General features: G+C 42.3%; 1 protein-coding gene across 1 annotated transcript; it reads left to right on the top strand.

Moving 5' to 3' along the window:
* The first annotated feature begins 613 nt into the window (after positions 1-613).
* ccdc120b (coiled-coil domain containing 120b) lies at positions 614-15,000 on the top strand. The gene is made up of 11 exons (XM_051415769.1): positions 614-1,063; positions 7,142-7,300; positions 7,386-7,485; positions 8,313-8,443; positions 9,028-9,129; positions 9,221-9,341; positions 9,470-9,529; positions 9,872-10,025; positions 10,183-10,284; positions 10,623-11,660; positions 12,401-15,000. Exons 3-11 carry the CDS (start codon positions 7,437-7,439, stop codon positions 12,495-12,497), a joined length of 1,854 nt encoding a protein of 617 aa, XP_051271729.1. The 5' UTR covers positions 614-1,063; positions 7,142-7,300; positions 7,386-7,436; the 3' UTR covers positions 12,498-15,000.
* Positions 15,001-16,554: the final 1,554 nt, after the last annotated feature.

Here is a 16,554-nt window from a genome sequence, read left to right as displayed (position 1 = left end):
TGAAAATGGACTTTACAGTGAAGGAGGAGACATCTTGTATGCAGCAGGGAAACTTTAGAAATGAATAAAATTGCATAGCTTTCATAGCTTCCAGAAATTACAATAAGGTAGAAGGAGTAGCCTATATGCCATTTTAAGGATTTTAATGTGGAAATAATACTTTTTTTTGCAGAAAAAAACCCAAACAAAACATATCAGACACATATTACTGTTCAAAGCAGACTATTTGCATACATGTCTTAATAAATGTGTGGAGGAGATCTTTAGGAAATCCTCCATTACTGATTTAATTTAACATATATTCATTTATTTTCCTAATTTATTGGGACACATTCATCAACATTTCTGCAAATGTGCCAGTAGCGAGCAGGCTAATTTTCACTATTTTGAACTGAAATCTTGGATTTGTTATTTATACAGATATATGAGGGTTTGAGCTTTTTTAGACTGTGTAACAAGGTCCTGCACCTACACTTAAAATCCTCCTCACGGAACAACTGGCGAGGACGCGCGCGCACACACACACACACACACACACACACACACACACACACACACACACACACACACCAGTGCAAACTGGCTTTTCTTTTTCTTTTTTTTAATAGTAAGCGTCACTGTGCGCGCGCCTATGCAACAACTGGATAACAATATTTGTATGGCAGGATTAAGTGGCGCACATTGAAGCCATGTAACATCTGGGAGGGGCGTCATTGCCGTGACAGCGTTGAGTCAGTTGGCTGTTTAAAACCGAGGGTCTTCATCCGGCGCAGAAGGGAAACCTTTCTTCTGTCTGAGAGCAGGTCTGCTGAGATGCGCAGGGCTCCGACACAGCGGAGGTCGCGAGGCTGCTGGTGAATTACAATTGGGATACGAAGCCACCGCGAGCGAGGGGCTTTCTCTTTCTCTGCTCGTGTTTAACGAATTACCGCTCGTTTAATTCACTGAAGCTTTCTCCTGGGGAGGGTTCCGTCCTGTGGTCTCACGCAGGAATGATTTTCCTCGGCTTGGTTTTGCTACAGAGGACCACGGAGACCTCCGAAGGCATCGGTCATGCTCTCTGGTAAGAGGGGATTCTGCTCCAAGATGTCCTTCTCATCCTGACTGGGCGTATTAATGAATAGCCGTCAACACAACCTATATTCTCTGTAAGAAAAAATAGCTTGGCCTACATAGGAGACGACAAGACGTTATTTGCTGTTTTATTCATTATTTTGGACGCGCATTTACCTTCACGCAAAAACCAGGTTTGTCATCGTGTCAGTGTGTGACACACCTGCGACGTGTTATTGCTTCCATTAATTAGTCCTGTCCGTGTGTTTCATTGTCAGCCGGTGCCGCTGCCGTCTGCAACCACTATGCAGATGCGGGACGGCTCAGAAAGCCGCTTAATGTGGGAACACATGCTTTATGCCCTCCACGCTGAGCAGAACAACACGCCTGTAAATTAAACGCAAGGACCGCAGGAAATGAAATCCAATGTCTCTTTCATCTGTGCGTGTGTTGTATCCCAGCGCCTGTACACAGAGGAACATATTGTCTGTGTGGCACATTCATTAAAAGGCAGGAAATGCCAGGGTTTGCAACAGCATCTGAGTGAATTCAAACATGCAGCTGTAAAGGAGTAAAAATCTGTGTCATGCTTCTTGGGAATACACAACTTCTCCCTGTTAATTGTTATGGAGCAAAACAGGCAGCAGCACGCTGCTACTGTCTGCTGGGCCGTATTGATTTCAGCGTTCTCATATGAATATATTGCTTGTTCTCATGCAGCAGCTTAAGCCCTATTATTAACAGATTCCTGAACAAGGATGTCTGTCTGGATCTGAAAAAACTCATCCAAATGTGTTGTGTGGGCCAGTCAGTGCCTTCGGGGTGATTCACTGCTGGTCCAGCTTTTGGTGTGTCTGGGAAACACCTCTCTGTTTTCAGAAGAGGATTCTCCACTTTGCTGCCAAGCATTTTCAAAAGTGCTGATCGTTCTTATTTTTGGGCTTCATGTATTTGTAGGGGCTTTGAATTCGTGGACCATTAGGCCACTTGCAAAGAGGTTCTGTTTAAGGTCTTTTATTGCAGGGGGAAGATCATTCATGCTCAGTTTCATCTTGTTCAGAGGGATTTTGACACCAGTTGGTGTTTGTTTTCACCACTCTCAGTTTGCTGTTATCTTCAAATTGGTAGCGTGGCACTCTGCTTTTCTATAAAGCGCTCCCTGTGGTTTTCATGCTACTTTGAGTGTTACAATTCAATCAAACACCATGGAATTGGACCTTGACCCAGATTGGTGCAAACACAATGGTATTCTTTGCCATGCTGTTACATCAAGGTGACACTGCCCCTTTTATGATGCCCCTAAGACATGGACTGACATGATTTTAACATCTGGTTCACTAGTAGTGGACTGACAAACATGCAGGTTTAGTGGGGGTGTGTGAAAAGTCACACACTCACACCCTGATCTGGATTCAGGACCTTTCAGCAAACCCTTTTACCTGCACATTTGCATGGATTTAAAATGAAAATATGCTTTTGGCTTTATCCAAAGTGTCTTGGTGCGTAGTGTGTGAGCTCAGGGAATCAAATCCCAGACCTTATCAAGTGTTGAAAATATACCAGAGCGGTAGTGTCACAGATAACACGGGGAATTCACCCACATTTCTTCAGTCATTCAAGAACACAACAGCACAAAAGAATCAGATCAGGCTGTTATGCATGTGTAGTAATGATGATTGTAAGTATATGGCTGTGGCTGCACATCATAAGCAGCCCTGACCTCCCTCCATAACTAAACAAGGTGGATTACAGTCACAGAAAAAAAACATAGAAAACAATCGGGAATACATACTGTACAGAAATCCCTTCAGGTGTTACAGGGCTAAGGGAAAATGCATAGGAATAATCCCCTTGGAAGTTGGAGCAACATTCCTTTCTTTATTACACCCCCCACCTCAGCTTAGCAGAATCCAGGTGGATAGTAATCACCAAGATGGCTTTGTTTCACCCGCCGTAGTTGTGTCAAACGTGCAAAGGTGAGCGTCAAGGCCAGGGAGGAGAAATGGTGAGCCACACGATTGGTCAGTCCGAGCTAAGCTGCTCTGCTGTGGGCCGATAAGCATGTTATAAATCAGTATTTCATGGATATAGAGAGCGCAAGAAGAGATCATATTAGTGTGGGGGGTAGGGAGTTAGGGTCACCTGACCTTCCATAAGCCCTCCACAGTTCTTTGGTTGGGGTTGGTCAGGTGGAGGTACTGTAGTTCAGTAAATCCTCTGCACTGGATCAGCTGTATGCCTGTCCCTGACTGATCTTTTTATACAGAGACCCCCTCCCCCCCATTCTTTCTTGAGGTTAGAAACATTTGGATGTTGACATTTTCTCTTCCTCATCCCCATCATTACTACTCACCAACGGGCTTATAACGTCTCTGGAGTTTGAGTTTGAATGACAGGGAGAGCGCGCAGATAAAGGTCCCATTACTGGTCTCTTGCAAATGAACAAAGCAAGGTTCAGAGGTCGGAAGCATTGAAGGCATCGTGAGAGAGCCTGCAATGTTTCTTGTGGATATCTGGAAGCTGCAAAACTATTGGCCTAGTTTTGACTCCTCAGAAACCGTTTCCAGACCTTCTCTGGCAGGAGCTGTATAGTTGTAACCCTGCTCTGGTTACCATGTGTAAGTTCACAACAGTAGCAGCTGTGTCAACACCAACAGTCAACATGAGGGCTGCCAGCCTCACCTGTCTGTGGAGGGCTGGAGGTGATATTTCAGCTGCTCTTTCACATCTCAGCTGCTCCATATTGCCTGTTGAAAGAGACTAACAAACATATTGTGCCTCCATTGCCACTTGCGATCGATATGAGGTTGTTGCATAAGAATCTACTGTTACATATTAAGACGTGCTGTACTGTAAGTCATGAATATATGTGTTATATAAACGCTGTTGACAACAGTAGCCTGTTCCTGGGACTCTTGGGCCAGATAAAAGCTGACAGAAGCGAGAGTGAATCTCTTCAAGAGCTGGGAGGCATCGTGTTTATCAAGGGATGAGAAAACTGGATATTAAACTGTTGCCTGTAGTAATTTAGCTCTGCTGTGAATGTTGCGATGTAATATGTATGACTTCTAAGCCTGAGAGGGAGCAGCGCGGTTCCTTGTGCGGACACGGTAGGATTGGACCTACCTTACAGGCTTCACTGTTTTAGCCCTTCAGACTTGAATATTAAACTCCTGGCTGATTTGCATTCGTGTGATGCGCGCTGCACAGGGGCAACTCACTCTCATCGTGCAGCTCATGTTTTAATCAACATGGCTCCCACAGTGCTATCTGTACCACCATCTAGATCCCGTCCCCCCCCCTTACACATGCTAGGTCAACATGTGTTTGATGATCGTGTTGTGTTCATATCTCTCCTACTCATTTCTCCTCTGATCCTTCCTTTGATGCCGCTCTCTGGGACTCTGTTGATCTGATTCTTCATTGTCCCGCCATCTCTCCCGCAGGCTTCACTCTGGAATGTAATGCAGTCTTGTGTTGTTGTACCTGTACCTCTACACACATCTGTACGCCAGATGTTTATGCAGTTAGCGCTTGACTTGAACCAGCAAGACCACTGATCCTCTCAGGTGTGTTATTTGTTAGACTCAGTAGCGTTTAGAAGGCGACCTGTTGCAGTTGATTGATTCGTTCTTGTCTTAAAGAGCCTATAACCCTGTAGCGCCTTGATGTGTGTTTCTGAGGGGGGGTTATATTTAGTATGGTGGTATATTAAGTACTCACTGCTGTGGTGTTTTTGCTCTGGACTGTGTTGCAGTGATCTTATGTCAGAAATAACCATTAACTGCAAGCTTACTACTTAATTCTTCTTGTTTATTTCAAAGAAATAGCAACAGCTGTTGTTGGAAATCTTGTCTACAGAAAGACCCATCAGTGTGCTGCAAGAAGCAAATGTAAAAGACTGGATACACTGTAGGTAACAATACAGTAAGACTCAACTGTAACCTGGTGTGCAACCTTTGCCGAGCAACACACAATTATGGGATAGTGGTAAATGCTAAAATATAGTGTGCAACCCACATTGGCTGTTTTGTGCAGCGTCATGTTATTTCACATACGTCAATTGATGCCAGGAGCACAGTGTAGACACATACAGTAGCCGGGGTGTGACTTGAGCCAGCAAACTGACTGTAATGTCAGTTACACTGCAATATTTACTTGCCAACATTGGCTACAACAGTCACAGCCACCATTAGCTACTGGTCGTACTAGACCAAGGAAGGCTGTAGCAGTGTGTTGAACAGAGCAAAGGTTGTTTGACTGATACCTCTAACTTTTAATTTCTAAGAGGAAAAAGTGCTTTTTCTTTCACTGAAGTCACTGAAGCACTGGTGTAAAAGGGTTGTTAGTTTTATGAAGAGATAAAGGACACTTTTTAGCGGGTGAAAAGGATAGCACCAAGTCTCCAAGCAAATGTTTTGGTTGCTGGACAAAGCCATTCTTAAGAGGCATGGCAGCCTTTTGGCACCAGTGTTCAGCTGCCCAGCGACCATCCAGAGGAATAGCAAATGTCTCTGTCTGTCTTCTCTTCACTGCTTCTCTCAGTTGGTTTTACTGCTCAGCCTGGCTGTTCAACACAGAACCGACATGACACTGCCTTGTACATTCCCAGGTGGAAGTTCTCCACAGTACATTAGATTAACTTAAAATCTGATTATCACAGACTCAGTTTTGTGTAACAGGGTTCATGTGATGAGCTTTTGTGTGAGCGGCGGTCGTAACTCTGCCACTTGTTTGTGTGAAAGGCTCCTACTTGTCTGTCAATGGGAGGTCAAGCATGCTGGGGGTTTTCACACGTACAGGAGCAAACAGCAGTTACTGGTTCAGTTCCAGCGCAGGAGCAAACTCGGTACAAGTATTTCAAGTATGTCCTCACACAAAGTGAGCCTCAATCTTTACGTTGTTTGAGTGAGGAAAATAGAACCCCATGTCTTACTGACCCCCAAAAAAGCAGAAAAGCTGGTCAGTTGTGTGCAGAGCTCTGAGACAGCTGCTCAGTAACTGATAGATAAATGTTTCCTTTTGAAGGATGTGATGCTGGCAGAAGCAGTCTTTGGACGGGTAATTTTGATTCAGCCCTTGAGGCCTTCCATCTAGATTTGTGGGTTGAATGGAGTCGTTTTATGATTTACTCGTCTGGCAAGATGCTTGTTTATGGCAGCGATTTGTGAGCGGCGTTGAATGAGAGGCTTTTGGCAGAAAGCGCTATCGCTATTTTTGGATGTCAAGTCTCTATTGGGTATTAGGGAAGAGGCTTTGTTTGTAATGAACCTCCATTATGTGGGGAGAAGTGCACATGAGAGGTTGCTCACTTGCTACAGTTGAGTGAAAGCAGCATTTCTTGACTTATGTTGCTTTTCTTGTTTTTTTTTTTCAATATTTAGGCAACAGATTTATTTTTTTCTTTCTCAACAGAACTATCTCAGATGATCGGATATGTAGAAGCTATAAGATATAGTCAACGCAATTCCACGCAAAGTGAATTTCATGTAAACCTTTTTGACTGCAGCAAAGAGGAAACTCCAGTGAACATTGCTTTCGTGTTATTTATTCCGTCACTTTGCTCCTGGCTCTATTCCTCTGGCTCCCTCTCTTTTCTACCAGTAGCTATTGAGTTTCTGAGACATAAAACACACAGGGATTAGGGTTTCTCCCTCTCTGTTTCTGTCCATACATTATTAATGTTACTTTTCCCGTCTCGTTCTTCTTTCTCTTTGCAAATTAATTAGTTGCTAATTGTATCTGAGAGCTAATTTTAGTGAGTATTACTCACTTTCCAAATGCCTTAAGGTGGTTAAGTTACGATCAGACTTTTATCGAGCTTTTGATATTTTCTAAATGTATAAATCTGGCTAAATGCACTTTTAAAATATGGCTGTATAAATGGTCACATCTGGGATTATAGTGCTTTTAGTAAGGCTGTTGCTATCTTGGTGGTAGATTATTTTTACTGCATACAGTATGGCAGATTGACCTTCACCTTAATGAGTTTCTGAGGATTTATGTATATTTTACAGTCATAAAAATATTGTTCCACTATTCTCTTCTTTTTAAGATGTATTAGTAATATTTTTAACCGTTTTTCAAGGGTTCAGCTTTAGACACCTGAACAGAGGTGCAGTGGCTCCCCCTGATGGTACCTGGTGTAATCTGATCTAGGAGACACCCATGCTTATCTACTGCTGACTTGCCTGAAATGCAACCATTGCTTCTACACCTCAAGAAAACCCATGGCTGATACTGCAAGGTTAGAGAGAGCAAAACATCTAAGCCCAAATATATTGTGTTGCTGCATCTCAGCAGCAGTTAAATCTCAGTTTCTTTTTCATCAGGTGAGGGCGTGGCTGGGAGCGTGAGTTGCAAAGTCCCCAGAATTACATCACATGGAGGTCAAAGGACGTCTGATCACATCCATGGGTTTGGGGGCTCCTGGTGAGTAATAATGACTTCTCACAGTGTGAAGACACACACTTTCATGTCTGGACAAGCCTGAAATGGCCTGGCAAATCTATCAGCTTGTGTTTTTTTTCCTGACAGTTCAACAGAAGGAGAAAAAAAAGTGTTTTTCTCAAGGGAACAGCCAGCTGAAAAAACAGCTGTATGTTTGAAGGCCTTTTGTTCACGTACTGTCACCACAGCTGTCAGATAATCTTATCAGGGCACTAAGTAACTGCAAGCAGACATCATATTGTTAGACACAGACACCTTGAAAAGTAACCATGGTTTGAATCCTCGCGTCCTTCCACCTTTTTATTTCAATGCTTTGGCCTAAAATGTCCAGTCTTCTGTTGATAAAGGAAAATTAATTTCTCAATATTTTTCTTATGGTAAACATATCCCATAAAAATACAAAAAAGGTTCCAGTATATCCCTACCCTGTGGCTGTGAGCCTCAAGCCAACTGGTTCCTACTGCAGAAAATGGGTCACAAATATATAAACTTGTGTTTTTTGGGGAAATATTTTTTAGCTGTGGATGAATCCACAGTTTGTGCTCTATTGAGTATTCAAGCAACAGGTCTGTGTATGTGGGACTTTCCATGTACAAGGTAATGAAGGAACATAACACCAAGTGCAACATTGTGGCTTATTGACATGTTTTTGCACAGGAATAAGATACACCAGGCTTTAGATGCACAGACAATACTTGGTTTTGGGTCTTTTTGTGGGATTAGTTGACAATAAAAATGCTAGAATATTGCCAGCCTTTAACTTTAATTCAGTGTTTCTGAGGATGCATTACATGTGCTGTGCTATGTAGATGTTCAAGGCTGCCAGGACAGCAAGCTGCAGGCTGAGAGGATTGCAGCGCTGCAAGAGAGAAAGCAGGCCCTGGAGGCTCTGCTCCACACCAGAGTGGGAGAGCTCAAACAAGTCTGTCTGCAGGAAGCAGTGAGTAGCTCTCACTTCACTTTTAGAACAGGTGGCTCAGGGTACAACATTTTCACTCCATGCCCATAAAGTGTTTGTTGTGTTAATTGTTCCTACTGTGTTTTTACTAAAGATACTACTGTTAGCATATTTTAAACTGATTACATTTTATATGCAGCTTGTAAAGAATCATCAGTGGTATTTGTTTCTTATATAGAATGGGCAGCATATTCATATTTTCTTGACTGCTCCTGAGAACTTGTCAGCCCATCTTAATGAACCCACAGCTGCCTTAGCTTATCATTAACAGCTGTTTAAAACATCCCATGTTTTCAGCTGGATGTATGGTGACTCACTGTTTCTGTGTGCCTAACCCTGACCGTGTTCTACCATTCACAAGTTGTCTGTTTTCAGTGTAGCTAATTTAGAAATTTGAAGCTCTACTTATTTGTCCAGTTATTCTGTTTCTGCTGAATTTTGAATTTGGAGGGTGGTTTTATTGAGACTTAAAGTAATCTCTTAAGTGGTATGGTTTTATGTAACAGTTTGGAGCTCAGTGAGAAGATGGATTTTAGTTACTGGGGGCTAATGAATGTCCTCTGCAGGAGCTGACTGGGAAGTTGCCACGTGCTTTCCCCCTGGAGACAGGAGAGAAACCCCCACTGGTGCAGCGCAGATCTGGCCTGGCGCCCAACACCAAGGCGGAGGTAAGTCAACACCTTGAATATCAATTGTGTTTACGCAGCAGCTGTACCTCTATGTGTACTTGTGGTCTAACAAGCCTGTTCCCGGTTGCAGGATGAGGCTGCCCAAAGAAAGCAGATGAAAGCCATCTTCACTGGTACTCTGTACAGACACTCTGAATCAGATCGAAATGTCCCAAATAGCAAGAGGACAGTTCATCGGGGGTGTCACACAGGTATTACTACAAAGCATCTAAAACCTCACCTATGCTTATGCTTTATGCTTAAAACACACTTTTTAAAATCCTTTTTATATCAAATTCCATGCTGCAACATGACCTGTGAATGGTTTGTTGTCTTTCAGAGGACACTGTCATGTCAGAGAGTACAAGCTCCATGTCAGATTCAACATCCCATGACAATGGTGAGTCAACCGAATACAAACAATGACTTTCTACAGCTATCTCTGTCTCTGGTGGATATACTGCCTATCCATATTCATAAAGAGCTTAAGTGACGCAGTTGTAGGCAGGCAGGCAGGCAGCAGAATTAGCCCAGTGTATTTGCATCACATTCAAAATACATCGCTCACACTTAGTGGGTGGGAGACTCATTTGCACTTCTCGTGTTAAGACACCAAATAAGAATATGTAGTCACATCTCAGTTGTAAACCAAAAATAGCACACTTGTGGAATGAAAGTGATCAGTTGTTTGTCAGTGGAATTCATTAAAAGATTGGTTTTTCTGTTTTTCTTCTTCCAAAAGAGTCTTCTCCCAGTGTGGCCGCTGACCAGCGCTCTCTGTCTCAGCCGCGACTCACTGTGGGCAGCCCTGACCACAGAATCAGCAGGAAGCTGTCTCCAGTCGAGATTTACTACGAGATGAGGACACGGCGCAACTCAGTCACAAGCTCTGTTAGGTACTTCTCTCAAAGTGACCTTATATGGAAGCTGTGCAGTCTGTGTGATGTATCTGAGAGTGAACATTATGTGTGTATGTGTTTGCATGTAGATTCTTTTCATGTATGGGTGATAAATGTTAAATACATCCATGTCTTTTTGTGTTTCTTCCCCCAGCCCAACTCACTCTTTACCAAGAAGTGCATCTAACGTTGAGGGTAGAAGTGTTCCAGCGACTCCTCTCTTGGCCCGAACTGCTCCAATCAGTGTTCACGTCAGGTAATCTGTGATACAGTGATGCCTCTCTCTGATGCAACATAGCTACAGCTCGCTCACACTGTGAAAACTGTGTGTTTGGAAATGGCTTAATGATTTAGTTGAATGCAGACACAGAGTCAGGGTTGTAACAACGATTAGTGTCATATTTAGCTACCAGCAAGGGCTTGAGCTCAACGTTTGGTCTTTAAGCATAAAAACTGTTCCCCGTCTTAAGTGATTTTCTGTGAAATGCAGTTACACGGTTTTGATTAAAATTGCTTTCAGTCACTCTTCTTTATCTATAGTTGCTCCGAGTCCTCTCCTTTTGTAAGCTGTTGTTGTGCTTATTTCTGCTTTAGGTCGGATGCGTCGGGTGGTAACGGACTGAAGCAGTGGTCTGGCAGCCTGGATGTGCCCTATATGATTCCACTGGCACAGGAGGGCTCTTCTTCTGACCGCCGAAGCTGCCCTTACAGCTCCCGGGCCAGGCGCAGTAACAGCTCCGAGGCCCTGCTGGATAGGTCCAGCCTCCCTGATGATCCTGCTCCCAGAAACGGGATGCCCCCCCGAGGAGGACCCTACAAGAGCTCAGAGACACTGACTGATGGCAAACTGCGACACATTCATCTGGGCAGCCCTGAGAGACATGTGGATGGCTCTGTGGAGCAGGCCAAAATGCGTCTGTCCATGGGTGGCAGGGGGGCTGGTGGAGGCTACAATGAGCTCTTGATGGACTATATCTGGGGGAAACAGCAGAGGATGCAAGTGCAGCAGCACCTGTACCAGTCCACAGGCAGGATCTGGCAGGACATGTCCTCTCCCCGCTCCTCCACTGCGGCTGTGCCTCCCCATGCCAACGGCTTTTCCCATTCCCAGGTGCACCTCCCCAGTGCTGCGCCTCCTTTCAGCCCCATGGTCCTCAGAGGATCTGAAGCTGAGCTGCGCAGGGTCAAAGTCACCAGAACCAAATCTTGTGGACCCTTTATTCCTTTGCAGCAACATCCCCAGGATGCCATCCTGCTGTCAGCTTACGAGTCTCCTCTTCCGGCCTCTGGCACCACCACATCCTCCATCCCAAACCTGCACCCCTACCAAACCGAGTTATCTGGCCCCTCCTTCAGCCGCAAACCCCCACAGTTCTCTCTCCCAACCCCAGAAGACTCAACGCGCAGCTTGCATAAAGCCCTGGCTCTGGAAGGACTGAGGGACTGGTACCTGAGGAATGCCCTTGGCTATCCTCCTGCTGCCCCAAAGGGCCACGAGGCCGGGATCTCTCGCCTCTCACACCCCCACCCGCTGGTGCACCAGGCCCAGTCAGTTCAAGGTGAACCAGCCAACCTCCACAGATCTCAGATACCCCAGTCAGCCAGCTTCCATGGTCACCCGCTGCATGGAAGGTCAGTATTTCTGTTTTCTTTTATGTTATTGCTTGGACTCTTTTACACCTGTGTGTCTATTAGTGTCAACAGAAAATAACATTTTCTTTCATTATTACATTGTTTTGTGTTTGACAATCACATTGCACTCAAAGCAGAAGAAATTTTTTATTATCACTTTAAGAGACGTGGATTCAAGGGGCATTTTTTAGTTTTAGGAGCTATGTAAGAATAAATTTAACTAAACGACAAATGCATGTTTTCAAATACAATCACTCAAGACAGCTGAGTGAATCTCAGTGCTAAATACTTAGATTTAGCACTGAGATTCGCTCAGCTGTCTTTCTCACTGGAAGTTGGCAGCAAGTCTTTCAGCACAGGATGGTGCTATTACTCTAGCTCTATTCCCAGTCCATCTATCATCCTGTGACTTGTTGTGGTTGTTTTATTTTGGTTTGTGTTTGTATTTTGTGAGGTCAGCATTATCTGCTGCTGTCTGCTTATGCCAGGGTCCAGGATGTCTCCTGATCAAAAAAACACTCGCGTTTTCTCACTCACAGGCTTCCTATTACCTAAAATGACCCACGAGAGACAGCAGTCACATCTACACGTTACCATCCAAGGCTCTCTAAGCTCCTTTATATTCCCACCATGATCCATACTTTTTATTTCAAGATGTATTCTCAGTGTGGTTTCTCCCCCTCCACATCCTGCATCTTGTTTGTGAAGCACTGTATTGATTTGTCTTGCCTCCCCAACAGGTCGATGGAGTTCTCTCTATATCAGGAGACTCCTCATCCACAGATGCAAGAAGTGACCCCAAAGGAACCCAGTGCAGACCCAGGCACCCTAGTCTGAAGCAGCAGAACACACACACGTATACACACACACACACACACACACACACACACACACACACACACACACACACACGCACATGTTACATTATATCAGCAAAAACACTGTAGCCTCACACACACATTCCCTCAGACTCACACAGGCGCACACGTACACAGACAAGTTGATACAATGTGACCTCAACAACAAAGCAAAACATGGCAACCTCAGCAGAAAGAGACTGGAATAAATGACAAACTGTAGCTGTACAGTGTGAAAAAGCCTTGGCTAGTTCCCCGTGTTATAACTGATCCCGCCAGTATATGAACTTCAAACTCAGTGTTCTCGTGTGGATGTGCACTGGAGTTAACTAATAACAATATGGTCATGCTGTACTTAATATATCAATATTTCTGGTCCAACACAAGCAGTAAAATCCCTCCCAATAACCCTGAAAAGTCTCCCAAGATATACTTTTTTACAGAATATATACAACTCTAAATCACTATTTTGTATCTTCTGAGATATAAAGAACAGTTATATTAAAGAGGTAATTTATTTCTCATTAGTTATGTGATATACAAAGATGTTATATGAGCTCACGTCCTTTGAAAAGTATTAATACATGCCGGTGAATGTGTGTTTGTAAACTATATAAAACGCAAAAACATGCTTCAGTCTTCATCTGCTGTTAATTTCACAGCCATTTGTATTTTTCATCTTTAACAAACGAACTTGCCATGAACTGTAGCATAGTGGTGTAGCGGACGGGAGTGCCTAAAGTTTTAATATCAAAACTAAACCTTGGTTAGAAACCTTTAAAGTGCTATCTAATAATCTGAAATGCTAGCATTAAGCCTTTGTGAGCTTGGTGTAATCAAAAACTGAAAGCAGTTCATGATGTCACTAAATTAGGTTATTTGGAATGATGTCATATATATTGTGATTTTTTTTTTTTTTCCTTTTTTTATCAAGATTCAGCTCGGTGCTGGCTGATAAATGTAGCTTTCTCTTTGCTGACGTTGACAGAATAATTAGACTGATTCTAGGACAAATCTGAGGGCTGTTGAGACCTACTGTAGGGTAGTAGCACATGACTGTATGACAAAAATATACTGTGCAGGATTTGAGTGTCATATGGAGCACTTTATGAACATCTTAAGCCTTAATTCCCTATAAAATTGTCTCGAAGAGAGATGACAGGCAGGCAGGTTTGACAGGTTTTCTAATTGGGGGAAGAGTTAAGGAAAAGTGAGTTTCGTCAACCTCTACTGAAGGTCTTTCTGAGTGTTAGTCTGTATATAGTGTGGACTGTACTGGTGAGTTTCAAACTAATATTTTATTCCCGTACTAACAATGTAATTTTTAAACTAACGACATACTAAGTATTTAATCAGAATAATCTCCCCCACTCATTCCGCCCCCAAGTGAGCACTATTTAATTGGTTGTAAAAAGTGAGGTTGGTGGTGTGAACAGAATAGGGCTGCTGCAGTTTTGAATGATGATGGTGTGAGCAGGTCTCATACCAGTAAATTTGTTAATGAGATTCATGCTGGCTGATTTTTGTATTTGTAATGATTTCAACTCATTTCATGTGCTTGCTTATGTGTTGTTTAAAAAAAAAACTTTTTCTTTAAACTGGACTAGTTATGTGTCATAATATATTTCCAAGTTTGTCTCAACAGCATTCTGCAATGTAAACTTCAGAAAAAATTACAATATTACATGACATCCTCAAGGAAGCTGAAAGTATTTGTCTTAGTGTTAAACAGAAGTTAACATAATTTTTTTTTTCCATCTCTGGACTCATTTGAATGTAATTCTTTACGTTTGTCATAAGTGATATTGTTTTCTACTCTGTTAGCGAACTGTAGCACACCGAATGTTACCTGGTTTCTTCTGCTGTCTGATGTGTTCACATCCTCTCAGTATCCAGCTTCATACAGCTTCTTCCAGCTGGTTTAAACCTGAAATCAAAGACCAAACTGCTGTGCACTGGGGGTCGTAAATGTATTTTTCATATAATGTACTCTGTAAGTTGAAGGTAAATTATATAAATTTAGCTCTGAAGAAAATTTATTCAAACTATATTATATTTATGAACCTATAACATTTTGTAGCTATCTACTGTAGCTCTTTCTCATCAGTGCGGGAATTGGTAATGTGTGTTCAAAAATTTCATTCAGCAGTGTGACGTGTTAATATTTGATTCTTCTTTTTTTTTTTTTTTTTTTTTTTTTAGATATTTAAGTGCAGCTGTTTTCTCTATTCCTCTCTTTATAACCAGGCCTATGAAATAAGACTTATAGGCCCGCCCTATACTGTATGTATGAGATTGTGCATTCATTCTACTAAATAAAGTGTCATGTTGAAATCAACACAATGTGTCAGACTTGTAAGACATACAGTAACAGTGGCTGTAGTGAAGTTTTGCTGAAGAAAAAAAGTTGTTTCTTTGTTTGTGTTTCTTTATTTTTTTTAGTCCATTGTTATTTTCGTAAATAAAAAAATGTAAATGTTAAAGGAGAGGTTCACTATTTGTCAAGTCTGTCTTAAAACAAGTCAGGTCCCCCTTTAAACACTGAAACAGGTTTTGTTTGTCGAAACCATTCTTCATGTTTTCTGTACATGTCTTTCTAATGTAAGAGATAGGAGACAAAATCCACAGTTCTCTGTCTCCCACCGGCCTATTGAAAAAGGGTGGACTAATCTTTTAAAGGCCCTGCACACCCTCAGCTGTTTTCAGTTATCTGGCTACTACCTTAATTCACCAAGAGCGATCAGTACTGTTTATCTGTTTATATGGTTGGCATTGTGTTGCACCTTATTGATATTTTGTATGTGCACTCTACATTATAATGCAAAATGTCCCTCTGGAGACATAAAGTTCTATCATATCTTATTATATCTTATCTAAGCAGACATTTTGAATGGCAAAGTAGCGCAAGCATTATTAATAATGTTAATGATGGCTGTGTTCGGCAGGGCCCTGAAACCAGTGGGTGGAGTGTAGCATTTATTGATATTAATCAAACCTGTGGTTTTCCTGCAGTCAAAATATCAGCTGCAGTGTCCCTGGTTTGAGTCCAGCCAGGGACCTTTTGCATGTCTCTACTGTAATAAATGCATAGAAATAGAAATATTTTTTTGGGGGGGAGGAATTACGTAATTTCACCAAACTTTATGCACTAGTGAAAATGATAAAGGTTGTCGCATAACAAGAGGTGCAACAATCTAACACTGTGAGGGCACTCTGCCATACAGTGTTGAGAAGTAATCAGCAAAAGGATCAAAGTTGTGAAGTGTCTTTCTATAGTCTCACCTCAATGAAAAAGTCTTGTTATAATCTCAGAGGTACTTGTTTAAAAAGTGTTTATATTGTAACCATTAGGCCTATATTTCTACACTGAGGAAGTTATATTGACCTTCTGTGTTATGGTATTTTTTAAGCTTCCTGTATTACCACAATTCTTACATAGTGACCTGTAGTACACATGAGGATGAAATTATTAGCCCCCCTATCAAAATTTCATTTTTTAGTAAGTATTTCCCAAGTGCTATTAAACAGAGCAAAGGATTTTTAACACAGCTTTCTCAAACATCCTAGTTTTATTTTGGATGCTTACATTATTTTACTTTGCACACAGAAACAAAATTATTTCACAAAAAACAAAAACTACCAGGGTCAAAATGATTAGCCCCCTTAAGAACTGACCTTTTTATTGAGCCATAGCACAAACCACTGTTGCGCAATAATGTGCTTTAACTTTGTAAGGCTCAAAGCTTGTAAAATCAATTTAAAACTGAGGGTTACCTCCCAATTTACACACAGTATTGACTGGCCTGCACAAAGCCCTGACTTGAATCCCACTGAAAATCTGTGGGGTGAACTGAAGACCAAGGTCCATGCCAAAAGGCCATCAAATCTGGAGGAGCTTGAGAGATATGCCAAAGAAGAATGGGCTGGGATTCCTCAGGAGACGTGTCAGAGACTTTTTGAAAACTACAACAAAGGACTGCAGGCTGTTATCCAGCAAAAAGGTTACACAACTGACTGTCAGCATCAGGGGGGCTAAT

This window comes from Dicentrarchus labrax, unplaced genomic scaffold (assembly GCF_905237075.1).
Source record: "Dicentrarchus labrax unplaced genomic scaffold, dlabrax2021, whole genome shotgun sequence".
Lineage (NCBI taxonomy): Eukaryota > Metazoa > Chordata > Actinopteri > Moronidae > Dicentrarchus > Dicentrarchus labrax.
The sequence above is the reverse complement of the archived record's forward strand: the minus strand, read 5'-3'. Positions and strand labels throughout refer to the sequence as shown.

What these genes read in the sequence shown, in the direction of transcription:
- ccdc120b (XM_051415769.1), top strand. Translation starts at nt 7,437, where the DNA reads ATGGAGGTCAAAGGACGTCTGATCACATCCATGGGTTTGGGGGCTCCT. An exon ending in CGCCCAACACCAAGGCGGAG is followed by an intron (nt 9,130 to 9,220) that starts GTAAGTCAACAC and finishes TCCCGGTTGCAG; the next exon opens with GATGAGGCTGCCCAAAGAAA. An exon ending in TCATCGGGGGTGTCACACAG is followed by an intron (nt 9,342 to 9,469) that starts GTATTACTACAA and finishes GTTGTCTTTCAG; the next exon opens with AGGACACTGTCATGTCAGAG.